The sequence below is a fragment of the Pteropus medius genome, unplaced genomic scaffold, assembly GCF_902729225.1.
Source record: "Pteropus medius unplaced genomic scaffold, Ma_sr-lr_union100, whole genome shotgun sequence".
Lineage (NCBI taxonomy): Eukaryota > Metazoa > Chordata > Mammalia > Chiroptera > Pteropodidae > Pteropus > Pteropus medius.
The window spans coordinates 3,368,209-3,389,187 of record NW_024346150.1 but is presented as its reverse complement, the minus strand read 5'-3'; the positions used below and the strand labels follow the sequence as shown (position 1 = coordinate 3,389,187).

General features: G+C 30.8%; 1 protein-coding gene across 4 annotated transcripts in view; it reads right to left on the bottom strand.

The window, feature by feature from the left end:
• Window positions 1-20,979, bottom strand: part of AGTPBP1 (ATP/GTP binding carboxypeptidase 1) — a 130,483-nt gene that overhangs the window by 74,368 nt on the left and 35,136 nt on the right. For all 4 annotated transcript variants that reach the window (XM_039875637.1, XM_039875634.1, XM_039875636.1 and 1 more), the window contains exons 6-11: window positions 20,451-20,597; window positions 18,161-18,292; window positions 15,792-15,885; window positions 9,766-9,803; window positions 6,079-6,287; window positions 4,382-4,559 (exon numbers count right to left, since the gene is read on the bottom strand). In XM_039875637.1, the coding sequence (XP_039731571.1) occupies window positions 4,382-4,559; window positions 6,079-6,287; window positions 9,766-9,803; window positions 15,792-15,885; window positions 18,161-18,292; window positions 20,451-20,597 (798 nt within the window). The remainder of the gene's footprint in view (window positions 1-4,381; window positions 4,560-6,078; window positions 6,288-9,765; window positions 9,804-15,791; window positions 15,886-18,160; window positions 18,293-20,450; window positions 20,598-20,979) is intronic.

Sequence of the window (20,979 nt, the reverse complement as noted above, 5' to 3'; positions counted from 1 at the left end):
AGGAATTAATAAATGTAACGTGCCAGGCAAAGTGTATATGCTATTAAAATGTCTGTTATTACTGCTGTTGCTTGAGTGACTATGATACTATCCTGGATTACTTTGTAAAAGCAGCTCAGTCTATCCTAATACTGGTACCAAATTGCTTTAAATTCTTTTGGAAATAGACAGCAAAAAAATAAGTATTCATTTGCATATGGTAACTTCGGTCTATTTATGCCAATGTACTAGCAGCAGTTAGTCATGGATAAACACAGGAAGAACTGACATTTGGAGAAGGAACTGTTAGAAAAAAGAGAGGGGTTGAATTCAGAAAAGTCTATTGCAAACAAGAAAGATGACTGCTTGAATAGGGAGAAAGGAAAATGCAGTTAAGCATCAGAGAGAAAATATATTTTTAATTTTTAATAAAACCTTTCAAATAGTTGCCTTTATATGGCATTTGCCTTTGGTTTTATACTACAGGTGTGATATGCCATTTAGCTTAGGGTGTCTGAGACCTTATGCTCTATTCCGATGATCTATTCATATACCTAAACCAATAAATAATTATTATAGTTTAATTATATAGTTAAAATCAAGGAATATAAATCATTCTTTGTTGTTAGTTTTTAAAACGTTTTTGGCTCATTTATAGTAAAAACAAAAATACAGAAAAAAAAACTTAAATGTCTTTTAATAGGAAACTAGTTATATTTGTATGATGTAACAATTAAAAAGAATGAGTCAGCACTTTCTATAAGGTTTTAGAAAGTATATTCCAAGACGTTTATTTTGCTGTTGCTATTGCTCCTGTAAATGTGATTTGCTTTCCCCTTATGTTTTCTAACTGGTTTTTGTTGATATATACATAAAACACACACAGAAAAGCTAATAAATTTTATTCGTTTAATTGGTAAATAGTACTTCATTTAACTTGTATTTTATCTAACACACATTTTATAATTGACTTGATTGGATTTTCTACGTAGATAGTATAGAAATGTCTTCCATGGACTTTATCTCAGTCTTAATGATTAAGACCTTTCCTTTCTCTTACTGATTTGACTTGGAGCTTTCAAAATGATGTTAATTAATAATGGTTGAAAGAGGCATCATCTAACATTTATTTACTATTTGCAATGTTGGCTATTAATCTGAGTTAGGTAATACTCAGCTTGTTTGGGAAATATTCCTGGATTCCTAAAGAAATTTTATCTGGAGCTAATCATGATTTTTATTAAATCTCTTCATGCCATTTACTGAGATAATCATTGGTTTACTATAACCCACTGATGATACATTTTATTAATTACAGTCTTAATATTACAATGAACCTACTTCCTTAAAAATAATCCTTACAAGTGTCCTATACTTGTAAAAACTGTTCAATTTAATGTTATTATTTTAGAATTTTTATATTTATTTTCATGAGTGACGACAATCTGTAGGTTGTTTCAGGTTATTCTACCAGGCTTTTATTTCTGCATCATGTTGGCTTCTAAACTTTCCCTTTTTTTCTATGCTCTGGAAAATAAAGTATAGGAAAATTTCTTGAAAGGTTGAAAGAAGTAATTTATAAAGTCATCAGCATTTGGTGTCTTCATTGAAGGTAACGTGACTGCATATTCAATGGCAGGTTTTCTACTATTTAGGTTAATTTTAGTTATTCATATTTCCCCAAATATTGTCCACTTCAATCATATTTTCAAATATATTAACAGAAGTTATCTTTAGTATCCACTTAGATTAACTAAATCACCCCTACTTAATTTGCCAAGAACTTACAGGGATATTAAAATCACCCATTAACACTGTTTCTATTCATTTTCTCTTATTATTCAAATCATTATAGCTTTATCTATCTTTGCTCTAGTATTTGGTACATTATCTAGCTTGTATAAAATCTATGCTATCTCATTTTATAAATTCTGTTTGGTATTTATATTTTGTATGGTAGTAATACTGTCTTTCTTACCTCTTTTGAACCAGAATATCAGATACACATTTGTTGATCGTACTTTCAAGCTTTCCATCTTGCTGTTTTAAGAGTCTCCAATATGTGTCAGCTACTTACATTTTGTTTTTTTTTTTAACCCAATCTGAAAGTCTCTTTTTTTAAATAGTATTTTATTCATTTATATATCTTTTTACTAAAATAGATTTGCTGGTTCTTGCTTTGTATTTACCACTTTCAAAATTTAGTGCATCTTTGAAATTTCCTTGCTTTTCTATAGCAGTGATGGATAGATCCTTTCAAGAGTTTTTTCCCAAGAAAAAACACATAAATAATTTCATACAGAATTTCGAAGTGTTCACAGTCTGAAGTCCATCCGTGGATTCCTATGGTTCATCAGATCCCAGTCTAAGGATCTGTTTAGTATTATGTAATGAACAATTTGTAATGTTTAATACAATTACTCTGTTACCATGCCCTTCTGCATTCTTGACATCTTAATTCATCCCTGGCCTGGCTGGAGTAACATTTCATATAATTACTTCAGAAAGGGTACTTCAGAAATATACTTATGTACCCTTACATACCTAAGCATATGTCAACTTCACATATGAAGGGCAACTAATATGGGTTCAGAAATCTTGAGTCAGAACTCTTCCTTCAAATCTCCATAGATGCTACTTATTTTGGGGTATTTAATATTCAAGAAAATAAGTCTTGAGGCCAACTCCATTCATCAACAAATGTTAAATACACACATATCTCATGCAATCTAATAGATGCTGAGGATAAAATGAAGGAAAAAAAAAAAACAGCCGTTCTATCTTCATGAAACCAGCTGAGAAAGGTATAAAAATAACAAAAATTTTAATAAATGTACAGAAGCCTGATATGTGAGAAAATAACAGAAAACAGATAGTATTTTCCTTGTGTCTATGCAGTTGCTGCAAGAACTCTTACATTTTAGTCATGAAGACTTGTCAGTCATTGTAAATCTCCATTTCTAGTTCAGCGATCCATTAGTCTGAGATGAGTCACAAAAGGAGCTCTAGAAAAATATCATGTCATTTTTTCCCATGCTTGGTGAATTCACTGCACTAGAAGTCACCTTTCCTTATCCATGCGATTATTCTAGACACTGTATAAAGAACACTATGAGACATATCCTATCTCTCTTCCAGAGTCACTACTTACATGTCATAGAGAAGTCTCACCAGCTCTCTACCAGTTAGAACCACCACTTAAACCCCATAATTGTACACTGAGATTCAGGAGAGAATGAGATCCAACTACTCCTTGACCATCCCTCAATTAGGTGCTAGTGGTATCTCAACTAGGAACCAGAGATACTGCATTTCATATTAGGGTGAGTAGAGAGTGACGCTCTTCTTTAATCTATCATATCTCTGTCATGTTTGTTCCATGTTCTATGTTTGTTTCATGAGAATGCCCCTTTTAGTACCTAATTTTTAGATTTGGTACAGATCACCCCTATTTTAAAGGTCTAATGGCAATTTTTAATGAAATAGAAAGAAGGAATAAAATTATTTTTACTTAGCTATCTTACTCAAGTCCCATAATTACTCTGAGACTTTTAAACCTTTTAAAGGAAGTTTTCGAATAATACATTTGGATATTTTGTGTAGATTAAACTTCTACTTTAATAATTAAATATTTAAAAATAAAATCATAATAGTGTACTCTGTAATATACACCATTGATTCATCTGTCAACAAAACCAATTATAATTACTTCAAAAATCTTTTAAATCACTTATTTCAAATAACTGCTTTTAAATATAGAGGACTTTCGATTTTTTTTTTTCAAAAAAGTGATCAACTGACAAAAATACTTCAGAAAATCTATTAATAGCCTGGACTACTTTCTTTTTTCCATTTTGTTAGATCTTATCAAAAATAAAATTCTACTTTTTCCCCACATTAAGAAGTTTAAAATCTTACTTCCTTTACTATGTACCTATAGAAAAGAGCAAATTACCAACTTCTGATAATTTCATATGTTAAGCATAAACTATAACTCTTTTGGTGATTAGGTAATTTAACTTAAAAAATGAAGTTCATGAAAAAGCTACAAATGTAAGCCCAAATAAAATTACCTAAACACTTAATGTTTATATTCTTATACTTTGAAATTTTATGTAACTATCAAATGATGTTCCTATATGATGCTTAAATTTTTGCACAGTTCACATTTACATATATGTAACATTCCATGCTACTTCCCTTAATTCCTAGACCTTACTTTCTTATATTTAAAGAAATATTTGTTAACTAAAATATAAGGTAAAAGTTCACTGTGTTCCCTAAGGCCTTCTTTTGATGGGGAGTTAGACAAAAATCAAAAAAAAAATAAAAAAATAAAAAAAGTCAACTGTCACACAATTTCAAGAATGACTGAAAGCCAGCAGTGAGCATGTGGTCCTACCTTCAGGGGGTAAGTTGTAGAGCTGGGCCACAGGTCCAGTCACAGGAATAACTGGCAACTGGAAATGGAAAGAACTTTTAATCGTTGGAAGTGGCAGGCGATTTTTGGGGAAACACTTCCTCATTATCAGACTGGAGGTGTTGACAAGAGGATCAAGGGTCCTGACTGCCAAACATTCCTGTTTTTTAAGAAAAGAAAAACAATGTTCCTTTGGTGAACAATTGAACCAATTTTAGATTACTTTAGAAAAAATACATTGATAATTTTCAAGAGACAAATAGCACACACACAAAAAGCAACATTTTATCATAATCATAAAATAGCTTTGACTATTCAGAAGTTTCTTTTTGTAAAGAGCCTCATATGGCAAACTGCGTAGTACTTTTCCTTGAATATTTTAACTAAGCAGAAATCAGTAAAATCTTTGGTACCAAAAGTCACCAAAGCACTAAGTAATATATATGAGTGATTCAGGGGGCATTTTGCAAGCCTAGCACACAAAATTAAAAAAAAAAAAAAATTTAAAAGAAGAAAAAAATTAAGTAAGAAAGGTGTAAGAAATAAAATGGAATATTTAGCTGAACGTTTCTCAGAATTTTATCAATTATCACACAATAGCACCTCTAGTAAATAGTTTTAAGAGTCTAATTTGCTGTCCCAGTATCTAATCTTAAGAAGGGCTAATATGTAGAGGGTTTGAAAGTGTATCATATAACACTATTATTATTATATTATTATTATTATTATTATATTACTATTATTATTGACATTCAGATGGCACTTTAATACCCTGGAAAATTTTAATACAAATCTTCACATGTGACCTGTCAAAACAGATGAGAAATTAAGGCTCACGAATGTTAAGTGGCATAACCAAAGTCGCTCAACGTTTCCTCATTTCTCATATATCCATCACTGCCTACATCAATAATAAAAACAAGTATGTATGATTGATCTAGGAAAAAAAGCTAAGGGTAAACATAAAATATATGTTCTTATATCTTTATTCTCATGTACAAAGGGACTGTTTGTTGTAAGACCAAGAGGGCACAACCGAAATAATTGCCTGGAATTTTCAAAAGACAGTTTTCTTTCTAATAATTACAACCTTCTAAAGACAAAGGGTTGCGCTACAACATTCCTATTTCCCATAGCTGACAGTCTTTTATAGACAATAGAAGGAATATTACGAAAGACAGTGCCAAGAAGGATTGTGCTTATGCTGGCTGTCAGAAGTAAGATCCCCAACTTCAGGTTTCACTTTCGTACCTTCTCTGTTTAAAAATGCCCTATCCAGGAGGGAGATGTTGAGAACACTCAAAAACGACAGAACTGTCCTGCTGATTTGCAAATGGTCCATAAATACTTATGAGGGAATCATGCAAAACTAAGTATAGCACATCCTGGAAAACATGGCAATATAGAATCCCTTCCAGCCCACTGGACAGATTTATATGTCTTCCTTTACCTATGGGAAAAAAAATCTCATATTGCAGAGATATGCACTAAGCATTTTCTCCAATCGGTCTGCAACCACATGTAAGAAATGATTATGCCTTTTGGTTTTGGTTTTCAGTTTTTTAAAATACATTTATTGTACTTTTTAAGTATTTTTAGAAATATTAAGTTTTCTTAAGAACCAAATCATATTATTAATACATAATTACAATAATAGGAAGAAAATAAAAAAAACTCACTTGTGAAGTGTTATAGAGAATTTTCATCCCATTGGCATCAATAAATGCTTTTCTTCCCAACTTGATGTTTGTAACACTTTTTAAACTCTGTAAAATTCCTTTCCGAATGAGCATGTTTCTATGCCGATTATCATGGCGGTGCCAATCTACATAAATTGTTAAAAGGACTTGGACATATCCTCTGTCTACCGCTCTCCTGGCATTTGTTTCTTTAACAAAAGAAAATTGAGAAAGAATATTTTTTTAAATGATAGAAGAAAGTGGTAGAGTAAATCAAATTAGACGGTTAAAGGGGGTCAAATATAAGGAAGGTAAGGGGAGGCTGAAGTGGGTTAAGGGGATCAAATATATGGTAGCTGAAGGCACCTGGACTTTGGGTGGTAAACACAATAGAATATACAGATGTCAAATTATAATGTACACCTGAAAATTATATAATTGTATTAGTCAATGTTACCCCAATAAACTTAATTAAAAAAAAAAAAGATAAAGGCCAAAAAAAATTTAACCACTACATTGTAATAAATTCTTATTTTTTTCCAAAAAAAATATGGCAACTACATATTTAAATATTTTTTCTAACAAAATAAATATGATAACTTCCAGATTACAATATTTTTATTGTAAATACAATATATTTTATATTTATTTTGTAGATTACAATACTTTTCAGAAACCTGCCCATATATTGTTTTGTGGTTAACAAATAACGAAATACCTATAATGCAATTAGGGCTACATCTTTTTAAATGTTAATACTAACAAAAGTTTTATGTATTTTAAAACCTACGAATATACTGACTTTGATTACAACAAATGAAATAGATAAGCCTTTAATTAGCTGTGATATGATTTTGTTAAAAGCCATTACCATTATTGTAACTTCTATTACAAACTGTATTTCTACTAAAATTAACTCCATTGGAATGTAGCTCCTATTACAAACTTTGTTTCCATCGAAAATAACTGCTTTCATTACACCCACAATTATATGAATATCCATGCCATAACAATGCTAAGTTAAAAATACAACTTTTCAATAAATAAAATGTAAAGAGTATTATGTAATTAGAAGATGGTACTTTCTGGTTGTTAATTTTTTAATGTAATGAAAACGTAATTAAAGGTTCTTTTTTGTAAATGGTCAATTTTATTGGATAGAACAGAAATAAATCCACAAATTTAAACTATTTTATTATTTTTAAGGTGTTGATATTTAAGATTACTAACTAAATGAGTGCATTTGACTAAAATGGAAGCAAAAGAATAATCATATCACAGCAACATCTTGAGCCACCCAGCACCACATCGGTAGGCCAATTAAAGAGAGAGTAGAATATCAACCCATTCGGGGTTGTTCAGTTACAACGTAATATCAATCTCTTCCTAATCTAAATCAATCTATAAAATGACCTTCTGCCTCATGGCACAGATACTAAGGTAAAGACACTGAAATCAACAACCTTATTAATGCCCTCTCAGAAATTGTGCTCTGACATTAGAGAATTGGAAGAAACTCCCAGGATGGAGAAGAGGTGGGAGGTTCTTATGTAAAAGCTTTTAAACTTCTATTGTGTCTATAGAGCTAGTTTTGCTAAGGCTATGGCTATTTATATCAGTTCAATAGTTTTGATTAATACTAGTTTCATGTACTTTAAATAAATATACCCACTTTGTTTACACCAGATGGAATATTAAGCCTTTAGCTTTCTAGCTGTGAATATGAGTTTCTTAAAAGACATTATGATCATTGTAACTCATGTTACAAACTGTTTCCACTGGAATTCTCAACAGCCTAAATAGTACTTACAAGAAATATTGAAATTCTTTATTAAAGATCAAATCAAAAACTTCCCAGTAACTCGAAAACAGGTAGCTGAATGACCCTTAAGAAAAATGAACAAAGCCATCTATAATCTGCAATTGAGCACAATAAAAAGTCTAGTAGAGGGGATTTTATTCATGTGTACAGGACACCAACTCACAATCAGTCTATGTCTCTTCTTCCCTCTCTAGTTAAAATACAGCTTAGGTTTCCTGTTAGATTACAGCTTCTAATCTATCTACACTTCAGTGATAGCAATTAAGCTTCCTGTCTTTCGCATTCTGTGTGTGTGCATTCTCTGCTTTATACTCTTAGGTTTATTAGAGTAGTTTAATTATCCTTTTAAAGTAAATTACTGCCCTCCCTAGCAAAAAGAAATCAATGCATAAGATGCTCCAAAATGCCATAGCACATTTAAAAATAAGCAGTGTGCTACTAAATATTATTTTGCATTATTAAATATTTATCCTATTTAGTGCCATGTGCCATATGAAAATAATATTAAATATAAACCAGAGTCATTCTACTTGTCAGTTACTTTTTTACCTAATGGTGGGCAAATGTATCTATTTGCCCACCATCTTCCTTTGAAGGAGAAGGGAAGGAGTAAAAGGAAGATTACTATTTAAAACTTAAGATATAAGACTTCAGTCATCTTAGTATAACTGATTTCTGTAAAATAGTTAAAACTTAAGAAGGTTTTAGTTTTTACTGACTTAATGACTTTGTCGTCAGAAAATTTGTAAACTAATAAGTTTAGTTTTAATAGTTAATCTACTCTCAAAAGCATATGCCTATATTAATTTAAAAATTAATCTTTAAACAATTTGAACTACAAAGTCAGGGCACATCAAAGAAAGACTAAAAATATTTTTTTATTTCTAATGCAAGTTAATCCAAGTATTCCAATCTTGGTCTCAAGTTTATTGTATCATATATGAAAATGAAGTAACATGGCTAGTTTTACTGAGTAGCACACATATCATTTCAAAGATAAAACTGCTAACTGAATTTTATATACTCTGGTATATAATATTAATACTTAAGGTGAATTTTTAAATTTAATAGATCATTACCAAATATAAGGTTTACCAATTAGTCATTTGCTAATTTTCAAATAAACAATTCTGGTCATTCAAACTTAAGGGCAAGTTGGTCTTACCCTTGATAGTTTTGGGAAAAAATAACACTGAAAGCCATCAATACAGATCTTTAGGACTAAATATTATTATGATTAAATAAGGTGTTAACCAATGAGAGTTGGAATGTTAATGAAAACTGTTATTTAAAATAAACATACTGTGTATCTTGCAAAAAAAAACATATAGTGTAGATGATTACTCTTCAAGGGCATCATAAGATACACTCTAATGCTTTAGTTCTAAGATAAATAGTGCTTTAGTGTGTCAATAACTTTAGTAAACTGTAAATTTACATTAGTAGCCATTTTTTAATGTTATAAATTTGAATTTGTGGTAGAAATAAAATTCCTAATAAAATCATGTGTTATAGAGAGAAAATGTTCAACAGTCTTCACAGTAAACAGTCTCAATATCGTTAGTTTTACTTTTTAAAAAAATGTATACTTATGTAATATTTACATATTACTTTACTAACAGGGCTTTATGTTTATAATAATAACTTAGAAATAGTAAGTCAACATACTTGAATAAATTATAGCTCAATAAACATAAATGACATTAGTTATGACATATCAATCAACTGTGTCAAAGATAAAATCAACTTTGACATTAATATAAACCAGCTTTATAACTATAGACTAAATCTATGTTTCCAGTTTAACACTGTAAAGAAAATACTCAAAAAATAGTATCTAGTATTTCTAGTATTTAAAAACTTACTTGATTTTAGCAATGCAGCAAGAGTGTCTAAAGCAACCCTGTCAACATGAGAAAACACAAACAACAACAAAACTAGTAAAATTAATCTACAATAGTAAATTCATACAATCTTTTCAAATAAGTAATTATCTATTTCAAAAGTCATTCCAGTTATAGTCAATTACACATGGTGTTTCTCTGTATGCATCTCTCCTTTCAGATTATAATCAAACATGAGGAACATTGGAATATCAACAAAAAAGTACCAAAAGCACAACATAATATACAGATGATGTATTATTGAATTGTACAACTGAAACCTATATCATTTTATTAACCAATGTCAGTCTGATAAATTTAATTTAAAAAAGGAAACTGCACAATTTACAGTGAAAAAAATTTTCAAGGAAGAAAAAAGATAAACTCATTTATTGTACCTGTATCTGACCTGACAGAGTTCACACAGGAACATAGAATCATAGGCCCTAACTCACAAAGAAATTAAAACAAAAACAAGTCTTTAACACAAATAAAGTTCATAACTACAAAATTCTATAGATAGTTGTAGCTATTAGCCCTATCAAGCAGTAATGTTAATATTTAAGGTGATAATAAATGAAAAATATTTTGGAACTAGGAGGTTTCAAGAGAAGTAGGAGCCCTTAACATTTTTTAGTCATAGTCATTATTGAGAATAATGAACCTAATTAATATCTCAAACACTCTAACTGCCCATTAATGGATAAAGGAATAGCCTAAAAAATTAAAGATAGTTATATTTTCTTTGAACATAAACAGTTATACACTGAAATCAACCGCTATCAATCAACTTTAAAAGTATAACATCACTATTGAATACTTATAATTCAATTAGTTTTTTTAAGAAAGAGTTACTGAAGAAATGGCACTTAATTTCAGTAACTTTAAAAATATAAGCCTATATACTATAGTACCTCTTAGTAAAATTTCAACAACTCTAATTAATTTGCATAAAAATATGTACACTGTCAAACTTAAGCATTTCACTCATATTAAACATTTGTTGAATGCCTACTAGATACCTACAGTAGCCGGTTTTTCATGGGCATAAAAGTAGAAAACAAATTTATCTCTTTCACAGATAATTTTACAATCTTGATAATAAGATGTACACATCTGTGAAAACAACTACTCAAAAAAACTAAAACCAGAAACGAAGTAAAAGCTGCATACATTAGTGGTAAAGGAGACAAAGCATTACCAGATGTGAGTAAAGGCAAAGAACATAATCAATCAAAAGATTTAAAATGGATATTGGTTTAAGATGAATATTGGTTCATGGTAAAACCTGAAACTAATCCAAGACTTGGATTGTCTAATCCAGGCATTGAATAAGTGCTCATTTATAATAAATGGTCATTACTGCTACCCTCTAGAGCAAGTTGTTAACAGTTACACTTTGTTTTTCTGTTACAAATAAAACAACCACATAAACTTTTATTTATAACATTTGTAAAATAAGAATAAAAGTATACACTTTAAAAAACATTATAAATTCATGCTTGTAAACTCTTTAAAACCAATGTGAAATTTTGGTAATGATGAGTTAAAAGTGAAAATTATAAAATTATATACTGTTTCCATAGCACTGAATGATCAGTAAGAAACATTCACTCCATAATCTCATAACTGTGCAATAAAATGTACATAAGATTATACTTTTGAGTTTTAAATTGGTCAAAATTAAACAGAACTAAATGGATCTTCCAAGTCAAACAGCAATTTATTAAAAATAAAAAGACTTGTTCAGCAAGACCTGATAAATGCCAGAAATGGTTATAGGTGCCTCATAAATGGTTTTCTATTTTAATTCTTAAAACAATCCCGGTTCACAGAATTGGCTCATTTTATGAATAAAGAAACTAAAGATTTCTGAATATAATAATATGCCTAGTGTTACATAAAAACTAAGTAATATGGAAACTGAATTTCTCTTGTTGAATTTCTCTGTTGAGGAAGAAAATTATGAAATCAGAAATGTCAGTCTCCTCCAAAAAGACATGCTGAAGTCCTAAGCCTCAGTACCTCAGATGTGACCTTATTTAGAAATAGAGTGTTGCAGATGTAATTAGTCAAGATGAAGTCATACTGGAGTAAGTGGCCCTTAATCCATCATGACTGGTGCCCTTACCAGAAGAGGGAAGACTATTTAAAGACAAACACATAAGGAGAGAACACAATGTGATCAGAGGCAGAGATTGCAATGTTGTAGCTACCAACCAAGGAACTCCAAAGATTGCCAGAAATCCTCCAAAAGCTAGGAAGCAGCAAGGAAGGAGCACTGGCCCTGCTGACAAGTTGGTTTTGAACTTCTAGCCTCCAGAACTGTGAGGCAATAAATTTCTGTTATTTTAAGCCATCAAATTTGTACTAGGTACTTTTGTCACAACAGCCTAGGAAACTAATATAATCACTTAGATGTGATCACTTGCAATGAACTCGCAGGATTTCCCCATCAACAGCTAAGTCTTTATTCAAAATTATAAAATATTTGAGCGCTTTCTGAATGTATTTCTTCCTGCTGGAAGTTGTTTATAACACATCTAAACCAAATCAAAGTGCTTCTGACAGCTTCTAATCCTTGATGTTTATTCTTCAACACTGGCAAAACTGGCATTATGAACTAGTTCTGACTCCAAAACCCATCATGCTTGTTCCATAGATCCACTACATTAAATATATATATATATATATATATGAAGTTTGGTGATAAGTTGTCTTGATACTTTTACCAAAATGTTACTTAAATGGTATTTTTAAAAACTTTAGTACAATTTCTGAAATTCTACAACACTTAATGAGCTGGTATAAATTTATAATATAAAATCACAAAAGAATTTTAGAATAGATTTTTTGAAATGCATAGTTTGTATTATATTGATTAGAATTTTTTTAACAAATATTTTGTACTTCTCATATGTTTTCCCACACTTCCTACGTCACACACAGAATAATACAACCAACAATGGCTTAGAAAGCAGCCTGTGGCATATTCATTTAGGAGCTGTGAAACAGGAAAAATTTAGTTACTCATGAAGTTACATCTGCTTTAAATTGGGGGATCAATCCTTGCAATATCCTCCAAACCAATTGTAACTTGAAAAGACAGAATTACAATATTTCCGGAGTTGCTTCCTTCTGGATTAACAGTGTTTAAATCCAAAACCTAAAAGTGGAAAAAAAGGAAATCCTAAAGGAAAGCATGATCCTATCGAACATATATAATACCCCTCAATCTTCTACCAAAGTCAGGGCATTGTGTAAGGGGAAAAACTACGATGTTGAGATCTTTTAATCAAGGGGGAGGCCCTAAGATTATTAAAAATGATAAAGAGATCAAGATACAGATGTTTGGTCAATAAATAATTTATTCTTTTTAAAGTAAAAAGTAAGGTTTAAATTTTTGTTTTTTCTTTTAAAAATTAAATAGAAAAGAATAAAGGGATAATTTAGATAACAGTAGTCCTTTCTCAGAAGTTTAGACCCATTGATTTCTATCTACATAGTTTTGGATATATTCCATGTTATATATTATAAAGATATTTGTGAAATGTTGTTTCTTCTGGGAACAGTTTATGTTAGATTTGGTAACCTGATTATAATAGAGAATGCTGATCTTAAGTAGGAGATCAAATCCATTAGATAAAAGATAAATCATAAAGTAGTTTAAAGATCAAGGGAGGAAACGATATACGTATTTAAAAATAATGTACTTTTAGTATTAACTAGGATTCATTCACAGCCACATTACATTACCACCTAAATTATACTGCATTAATATAATTATTAATTATATAATTAGAATCGTGCTAATTATAGAAATTGTCTCATTAAATCCTCACAACCCTAAAATGTAGGCACTAATATTACCATTCTACAGCTAGGAAACTGGGTCATAAAAAGTTACAAAATTTACTTCCAATCATGGAGCCAGAGACAGAGCTAACATCCAAATCTAGTTCTGCCTGCCTCCAGAGGCCACTCACTACACTATACCAATTCTGTAAGTTGGTTTTACTAATTGTAATACAATCATTTTCTTTGTTTTGTTACATTTCATCGAATGCTCTAAGACTGTGTATGATCTTTGCAAAAGTAAAAATGTTAAGTCATCCCACCAAATAATATTTAATAAATAATTATATGTGCAAGTAATCTCTCATATTCTAGAAAAGTATAAACTAAAATATTTGACCTTTATTAAGAAAGAGTAAAAAAGACTGAAAATGTTCTGAACCTTATTTGTTTGTAAAATTTAACCAAATAGTTAATGTGGACAAGTTCTTCCTTATATAAAAAAATAAAACACAGCTAATAAAAGTAGAAAAAATGAGAAAATCAGAAAAGTCATTATTTTGCATACCCTAAAGAGTGAATGAATCTAGGTGATGTCATGAAATATCGCTAAATCAGTAAGTGAAAAATGGATTGATCACATCGACCCAATGATCTTAAGTGGTGCAAAATGGAGTATCTAGCACTATGAAATATTTTTGACCAGAATAAAAAGAACCCAAATCTAATCAAGTCTTTAGCTCTATCGGTCTACAGAAAATTCAAGGGATATACCTACATCTAAAATGACCCTAGAATACATGCATCTTAATCTAGAAAGTTGGGACATTCTACAAGACAGCATCCAGGTCCTTCAACAAATAAACAAAACAGAACCAAAACAATAGGGGGGCTCCTGTTGATTCTAAAGGTTATAAAATATAATCAAATAGAATGCATAGACCTTATTTGGATCCTGATTTTAACAAGCCAACTGTGAAAAAGACATTTCTTAGAAAATTAGATATTAAGGAATTATTAATATTGTTGGGCAAAGAAATAATATTGTGGTAACACTAAGAGAAAAAAGCTCTGTATCTAATAGTCATCATACTAAAGAATGTATAGAACAAATGTAATGGCCGATATTTGCTTTAAAACACTCCAGAAAAAAAAAAGGACAGGGAAGGGAAAGATGAAATAAAGATGACAGAATGTTGATTACTGTTGCCATTAAGTAATGGGTATATCAGGGTTCATTATTCAATTCTTTCTATTATTAGGTAGGTTTGGAAATTTCCTAAATATAATGAGGAATGATGTGTGTACCTTGTTTGGATCCTGATTCAAATAATCAAATCGTAAAAGTTTTTTTTAAGAAAACTAAAGAAAATTGAATAGACTGGATTTTAGATTGTATTAAGGAATTAATAATTTTACTGAGTATGATTATAGTATTGTGGTTATTTTTTAAATCTCTATTTAGCAGTTATATACTGAAACATTTAGAGGAAAAATTAGAAAATATCTGGGATTTGCTTACAGAAATTTACACATATATATGAATGACATCTAAACTTAAAAATACCCCAAGTGAAATAAAAGTGTGGAAGGAAATAAATGAAAGAAAAATGACAGAATGTAGATAACTGCTCCATACAGTAATTACTATAACTAATTCAAGATAATTAATTAGTTTAATATAACATCAACTCTATATTTGAAAAATTCCATAATAAAATTTTAAAGGATGACCTCAAATATGGCTTAAGAAAATACTAAATATAGCCAAGAAACTGAAAACAGCTTTTATTTTCTGAGGTTGAAAGACCTACAAATGAATAAATATATGTTTTCAATATAAGAAAAGAGTGACATTATTTTGGCAAAAAAATAAGATTGCAAAATTGGTAAGGAATATAGTAGGCATTCAATAAACGTTTCCAAATGAATGATACTCTATAAATGATCTTTTTCCTCTTATAGTATCTAGGGAATGTTTAAAGTTTAAATTTCCATAACACTATATTCGATGAATTTAAAGTTTTCTAATTTTGATATACCTTTGAAAATTAAACTTGAAAGAAAATCTTTATCATAATAAAATTGCTATTTAAGAACTAAGCAAGGACTCTAGATACAATTTAACTCCACTGCTCACTGTACAGATCAAGATAATGAGGCCCAGAATAATAAAGCATATACCTCTATTTACACTCAAAACATTTACTCACTTCATGAGACCTGAATTCTTCTTACTAAATGGTCCGATGATTTTAAACATCAGTTCCACAACTCCATTTTTCCCTAAGGATACTGAATTCACAGCTGGGAGTGGGAGAAAAACAATATAAAATAATTTTAAAAACCTCAACAAGTAGAAATGTGTATTACTGTTGATACATAGCCAAAAACATACAAATTGTTTAGTACATGGGAACTCACATCCCTCATAAAGTCCATCTTAGATAATCACCTGAAAGAAAGATTTGGTATTTTTGTTTAATTTTTATGGGAAGTTGCCGAGAAATTCTGAAAGAAGTTATATATAAAAAAAAAATGTTACTGCAAAAAAGTACTTTTAAGTCGCTCCATTTGTTTCTTCAACAAATTTAGTGAACTCTACTAAACAACTCTACTAAAGGTCATGGGGAATTAGAAACAAAAACAAATAGTGCCCGCCCTCTGAAAACACAGTGTATAAGAGAACGACAGAAACAGGAAACAAATTAATACTAAATTACTTCCCAAACAGCTTAGGAGTTATAGGCTATTTAGGTTACACCCAGTGAGGAGTCCCTAACCCACAAAGAAACAGAAGGCATTTCTAGAGAAATTGATATCTGGGCTCAGTCTTTACAAATGAGGAGTTAGCTATTACAGGAGTTGCAGTAAGAGATGGATGTGGCTCTGGAATATCTCTGGAGACAGAAACAGAGATAACAGAATAACTTCAATGAACACTTGGGTATGAGCAGTTACATGTTGTTACTCATGTAGAACCATACGAAAGCATACCAATGGGAAGATGCACTGAGAAAAGAAAGTAAACAAATTATAAAGGACCCTGTAAGTTGTTAATTCATTCAACTATTAGGGAATGCCCAAAATAAGTAACCAATAAGATCTAAATTTTAAATACAGGTCAGATCACAGCACTCTGGGGATTGGAGAGAGACGTTAGGAGGCTGTGGTCTACAGCAGCGGTCCCCCAACCTTTTTGGCACCAGAGACCTGTGCTCCTATGAGAATCTGATTACAGATGATCTAAGGTGGAGCTGAGGCAGTGATGCTAGCGTCGGGGAGCAGTTGCAAATACAGATGAAGCTTTGCTTGCTTGCCTCCTGCTGTGCCTATTCCTAACGGGTCATGGACCAGTAATGGGTTGGGGATCCCCAGCTACATGACAAATCATGAGACCTTTATTTAAAGCAAATGCAGTAGAGAAAAAGAGGTAACTAGACTTTCACATGAGAGATGCAAACAATTACCTAATCAGAAAATCGTGCCTAACATTTTCAACTCTGAATATTACTTTAAAAATTATAAACCATTTAACTGGCCTTCTAGTGGCTAATTCAATAAAATGCCACCAAAAATATAGCTCTCAAAGTTTTGTATCGTAATATTAATTTCTTCTGTATCTATTTATTATTCCATTTTCCCTTCTATTTTCTGTCTGTGCTGCTTTCTTTTTTCCCAAATTGGGGTATTCAGTGGCTTATCTGTCTTATTTTTAATCCAATTGTTTTATTTTTTCAGATTGGCTGTTTTTTTTCCCCCAAGGTTTTCTTCTTTACTATTTCATTCCTCTTATTTCCTTGTGTTTATTGCCCTATTACTAACTTCTGTGGTTGGCTATCCAATTCATTCATTTCTTTATGTTCTTTTTAATTAAATAAATGCTAACTATTTTAGTGTTCAAAGCTATTTTCCCTGAGCACACCTTTAGCCATATTGCCAAGGTATAGATATAAATACAAACATACATACATATAAACATATACATACATATCATACATGCCACACACACATCTACCACTTTTATTATTATTTTGCAATAATTTTCTGCAATAACATGTACTCTACAATTTCAATGTCAGGTGTTTTGTTAACCACCCCAATTCCATAGTCAGAAAACAGAGAGAAAACCCATACCTTAAGGGGTTAGGACCTAATATTAGTGAGTGAATGAATGAATGAATGAGAGAGAAAGAGAGAGAGAGAGAGAGGGAGAAAGAGAGAGTGAGTGAGTGAGAGAGAGAGTGTGTGTGTGTGTGTGTGTGTGTGTGTGTGTGTGTGTGTGTGTGTGTTTTAGGAGACACTCCATCTGAGGCTATCTCTCAGTGATCCCTATTCTCTCCAGCTTCCTCAGAGGCTCCTGTACTATTTATTTTCTGTTCTGCTACTTCCCTATTGATGGCTGAAGATAATTAGCTCCACATGGCTATGCTACCACATGCCTTCCAACTCCACTTTCCTCTTATCTGTGAAAATCCAAATAGGCACAGTAGTTTTTCCAGCTGCCAGTAACCCCATATTCTTCCACATCTTTCCCACGGGGCAAGAGTGAGTTAACTACCAGGTGCTCTGAAATACTCACAGTTTGCAGAATATACTCGTAAAAGCTGAAGACAAGGCAAAACCAAGCGATGATTTTGCAAATTCTGTTTGACCAAATTCAGGGTTATAGTCAGAGTTCCATTAATTCTAGCTTTCACTCCAAATTTTTTGTCTGTTCAAAAAAAGTAAACAATTTATTCATATGTAACTTTGAATGAAATGAAGATGTCATAAAGCAATGAGATTCTAAAAACATATAATGAATTCATATTATCAAATGTAAAGCTGGCCTCAAACACATAAAATTACAATCATTTTCTTGTATGATTTTAAAAATATTCCTTGTACCTTTGAAACATGGCTTGAAAGGAAGTTCTATGCAGCAGGTGAAAGGATAGGGCAAGGGGAGAGAAGATGGAGCAGCCCTACAGTTAAGACTGTCATTAAAGGAAGAACTTAACGAATCCACTACACATAGAAGTCTGTCCAGTCCCACACATTCGAAAAAACACCAGCACATGGTGAAAGAGAATTGTAAAAAATCTGTTTCCACAACCAATATTATTTATTTAATATTATCGGAATTCTTTTCAGACTTAAATTAATGAAAAATGAACAGTTTCTGTAGCAAATAATCTAGTAAACATTATCAAGTAAATTTCTAAAGCGGTCTAATTCTTTTTTAAATTTTTTTTATTTTTCAATTACAGTTGACATTCAATATTATGTTAGTTTCAGGTGTACACCATAGTGGTTATTTATATAACTTATGAAGTTAACAGAATCTAATTTTTAACAGAAAAGGAAGAGAAGAAAAGAAGATCTTCATTTTTCTTTTCAAAGAGTTTATAACAGTAAATACAATCTGGATAACAAGAATTTAAGAATGCTGATTTTAAACAAACAAACAAACAAAAAAAGCAAGCAGAACCAGCAAGCAGAGTTATTTCATTAATGACAGGGATCTTAAGTCAAAAAGGAAAAATTAAATTACTCTCATCTCACAAGAAAAAAAAAGATAGAAAATCACCCAAGAAATTACTGCATAATGTCCTTGAATGATAAAAATGAAAAACTAGGAAAATAATAAAGGAAATAGCACAAATTTAAAAATATAAAAGAAAATTCAAAAAATGAACTACAATTTAAAACATAAATACAAATATAAATTAAATACATCAATATCTTAATTTCATGTAAGAAGATAATCTGGTTCTAAGTAGAAGAAGCATAATATAACAATATTCATCACTAAATAAGATCATCTCATTTTATTTTTCATTTTCAGCAAAAATCTCAAAGGGAGCCCTTAAATCTCAAATATAAGAATTAAAGAAAAATAAAAGACCGCTAACAATATATTTCTTAAATAAACTGAATATATATTTAAGTCTTAAGGCTCCTACGATATCTGGAAAATTTAAGTTATTACTTCTCAGCCTTTGGCTAAGATCAAGTGTGGAAAATGAAAGTTATCTCAGGATGCTTTCTTTACAACACTTGTTAAAAGTAATATTTAAATATTTATACAATACATAAAGACATGGATGAACTATAAATACATAAACTGTATATACATAAATACACCCTTTTTAGGAAAAGCATTTTAACCAAATACTTCAAATCTTAAAACCCACATGTATGATGCAAGGCAATGGTGGAACTCTTAAAAATCACTATTCAAAGAGTTTAGGGAACCATTTTAATCTTTGTGCAGATAGACAGCTATAAACTGAACTCAGGTTATATTCAAAGGATATAACCTAACGTAATCTAACTTAAATTAACTTCCTCCTTTGGTTTCATAATGTTTTCTCAATTTGTATTTTTAAATATTTTGCATGTCTTACTTTACAATAATCAGTCTTACAATTTTTTTGTATCTCTTTTGGTCTTAAATAGATTGTGAATTTTTTGGGTATTGAGATGATGCAATGCAAATATGACTATTAATAAAAAGCAGACACATTTTACCTCCAGGCTCCTCAAAGCACTCCCATCCATATACCCTTCTTCTAGCCTCAACAATACCCATGTTATATGTATCCTTTACACATATATACACGCAGGTGCATGCACACACACAAAGACACACTTAGGATTTTGATACATTTTTCTTCCTTTTTCCACAATATGCAATGGAATCCCTCATGAATTTAGGGTCCTCAATTCTTGAAGGTCAGTAATTGACTGTAAAAAGCATAATAAAACTAAGACCAAGAAAAAGCAGTAGCATTTTAGATTTTAAAAATTTACCAGTTTCAAGGCACACAAAATCCATGTTACAAAAATAGTTTCAGATTTGATAATCATACAAGGAGACTCCTTACCTTTCGGTCCAATCTTTGCAAGAATAGAATGAATCTGCACCATTAATTCCTCATTCGGGGGAGATTCCTTGCTGGCATTCATAAGTAACTGTAATAATATTTGTGAACCACCTTTGGCAACTAAGAAACTCGCTCTTCGACCACCACCTAAAAAGAATTTTTCAAAATTTGTCTAAACAGCAAATTCTCCCATAACATAGTATATATCACAACTTGTTAGCATTCAAGAAATATTTAAAGTGATGACTTCTGAAAAAAATGAACACCATCAAAATCAAAATTTTTGTTTCATTTATTTTAATTAGAAAACAGTAGAGAATAAATACAAGTGATGCCAAAAAATTCTGTATTCAAGGCTCCTGAAACACATGGGCTTCAGGGGTAGTTTGAGTGTTAGTGGAAGATACCAGTGACAAAGCAACAACAAAAGAGTATGGCATATCAGTTTCCAAATTCCAATATTCAGAATAGCCTCTACACGAATATCAGCAAATTCTAATAAAGTACACATGACACATTGTTGATCACT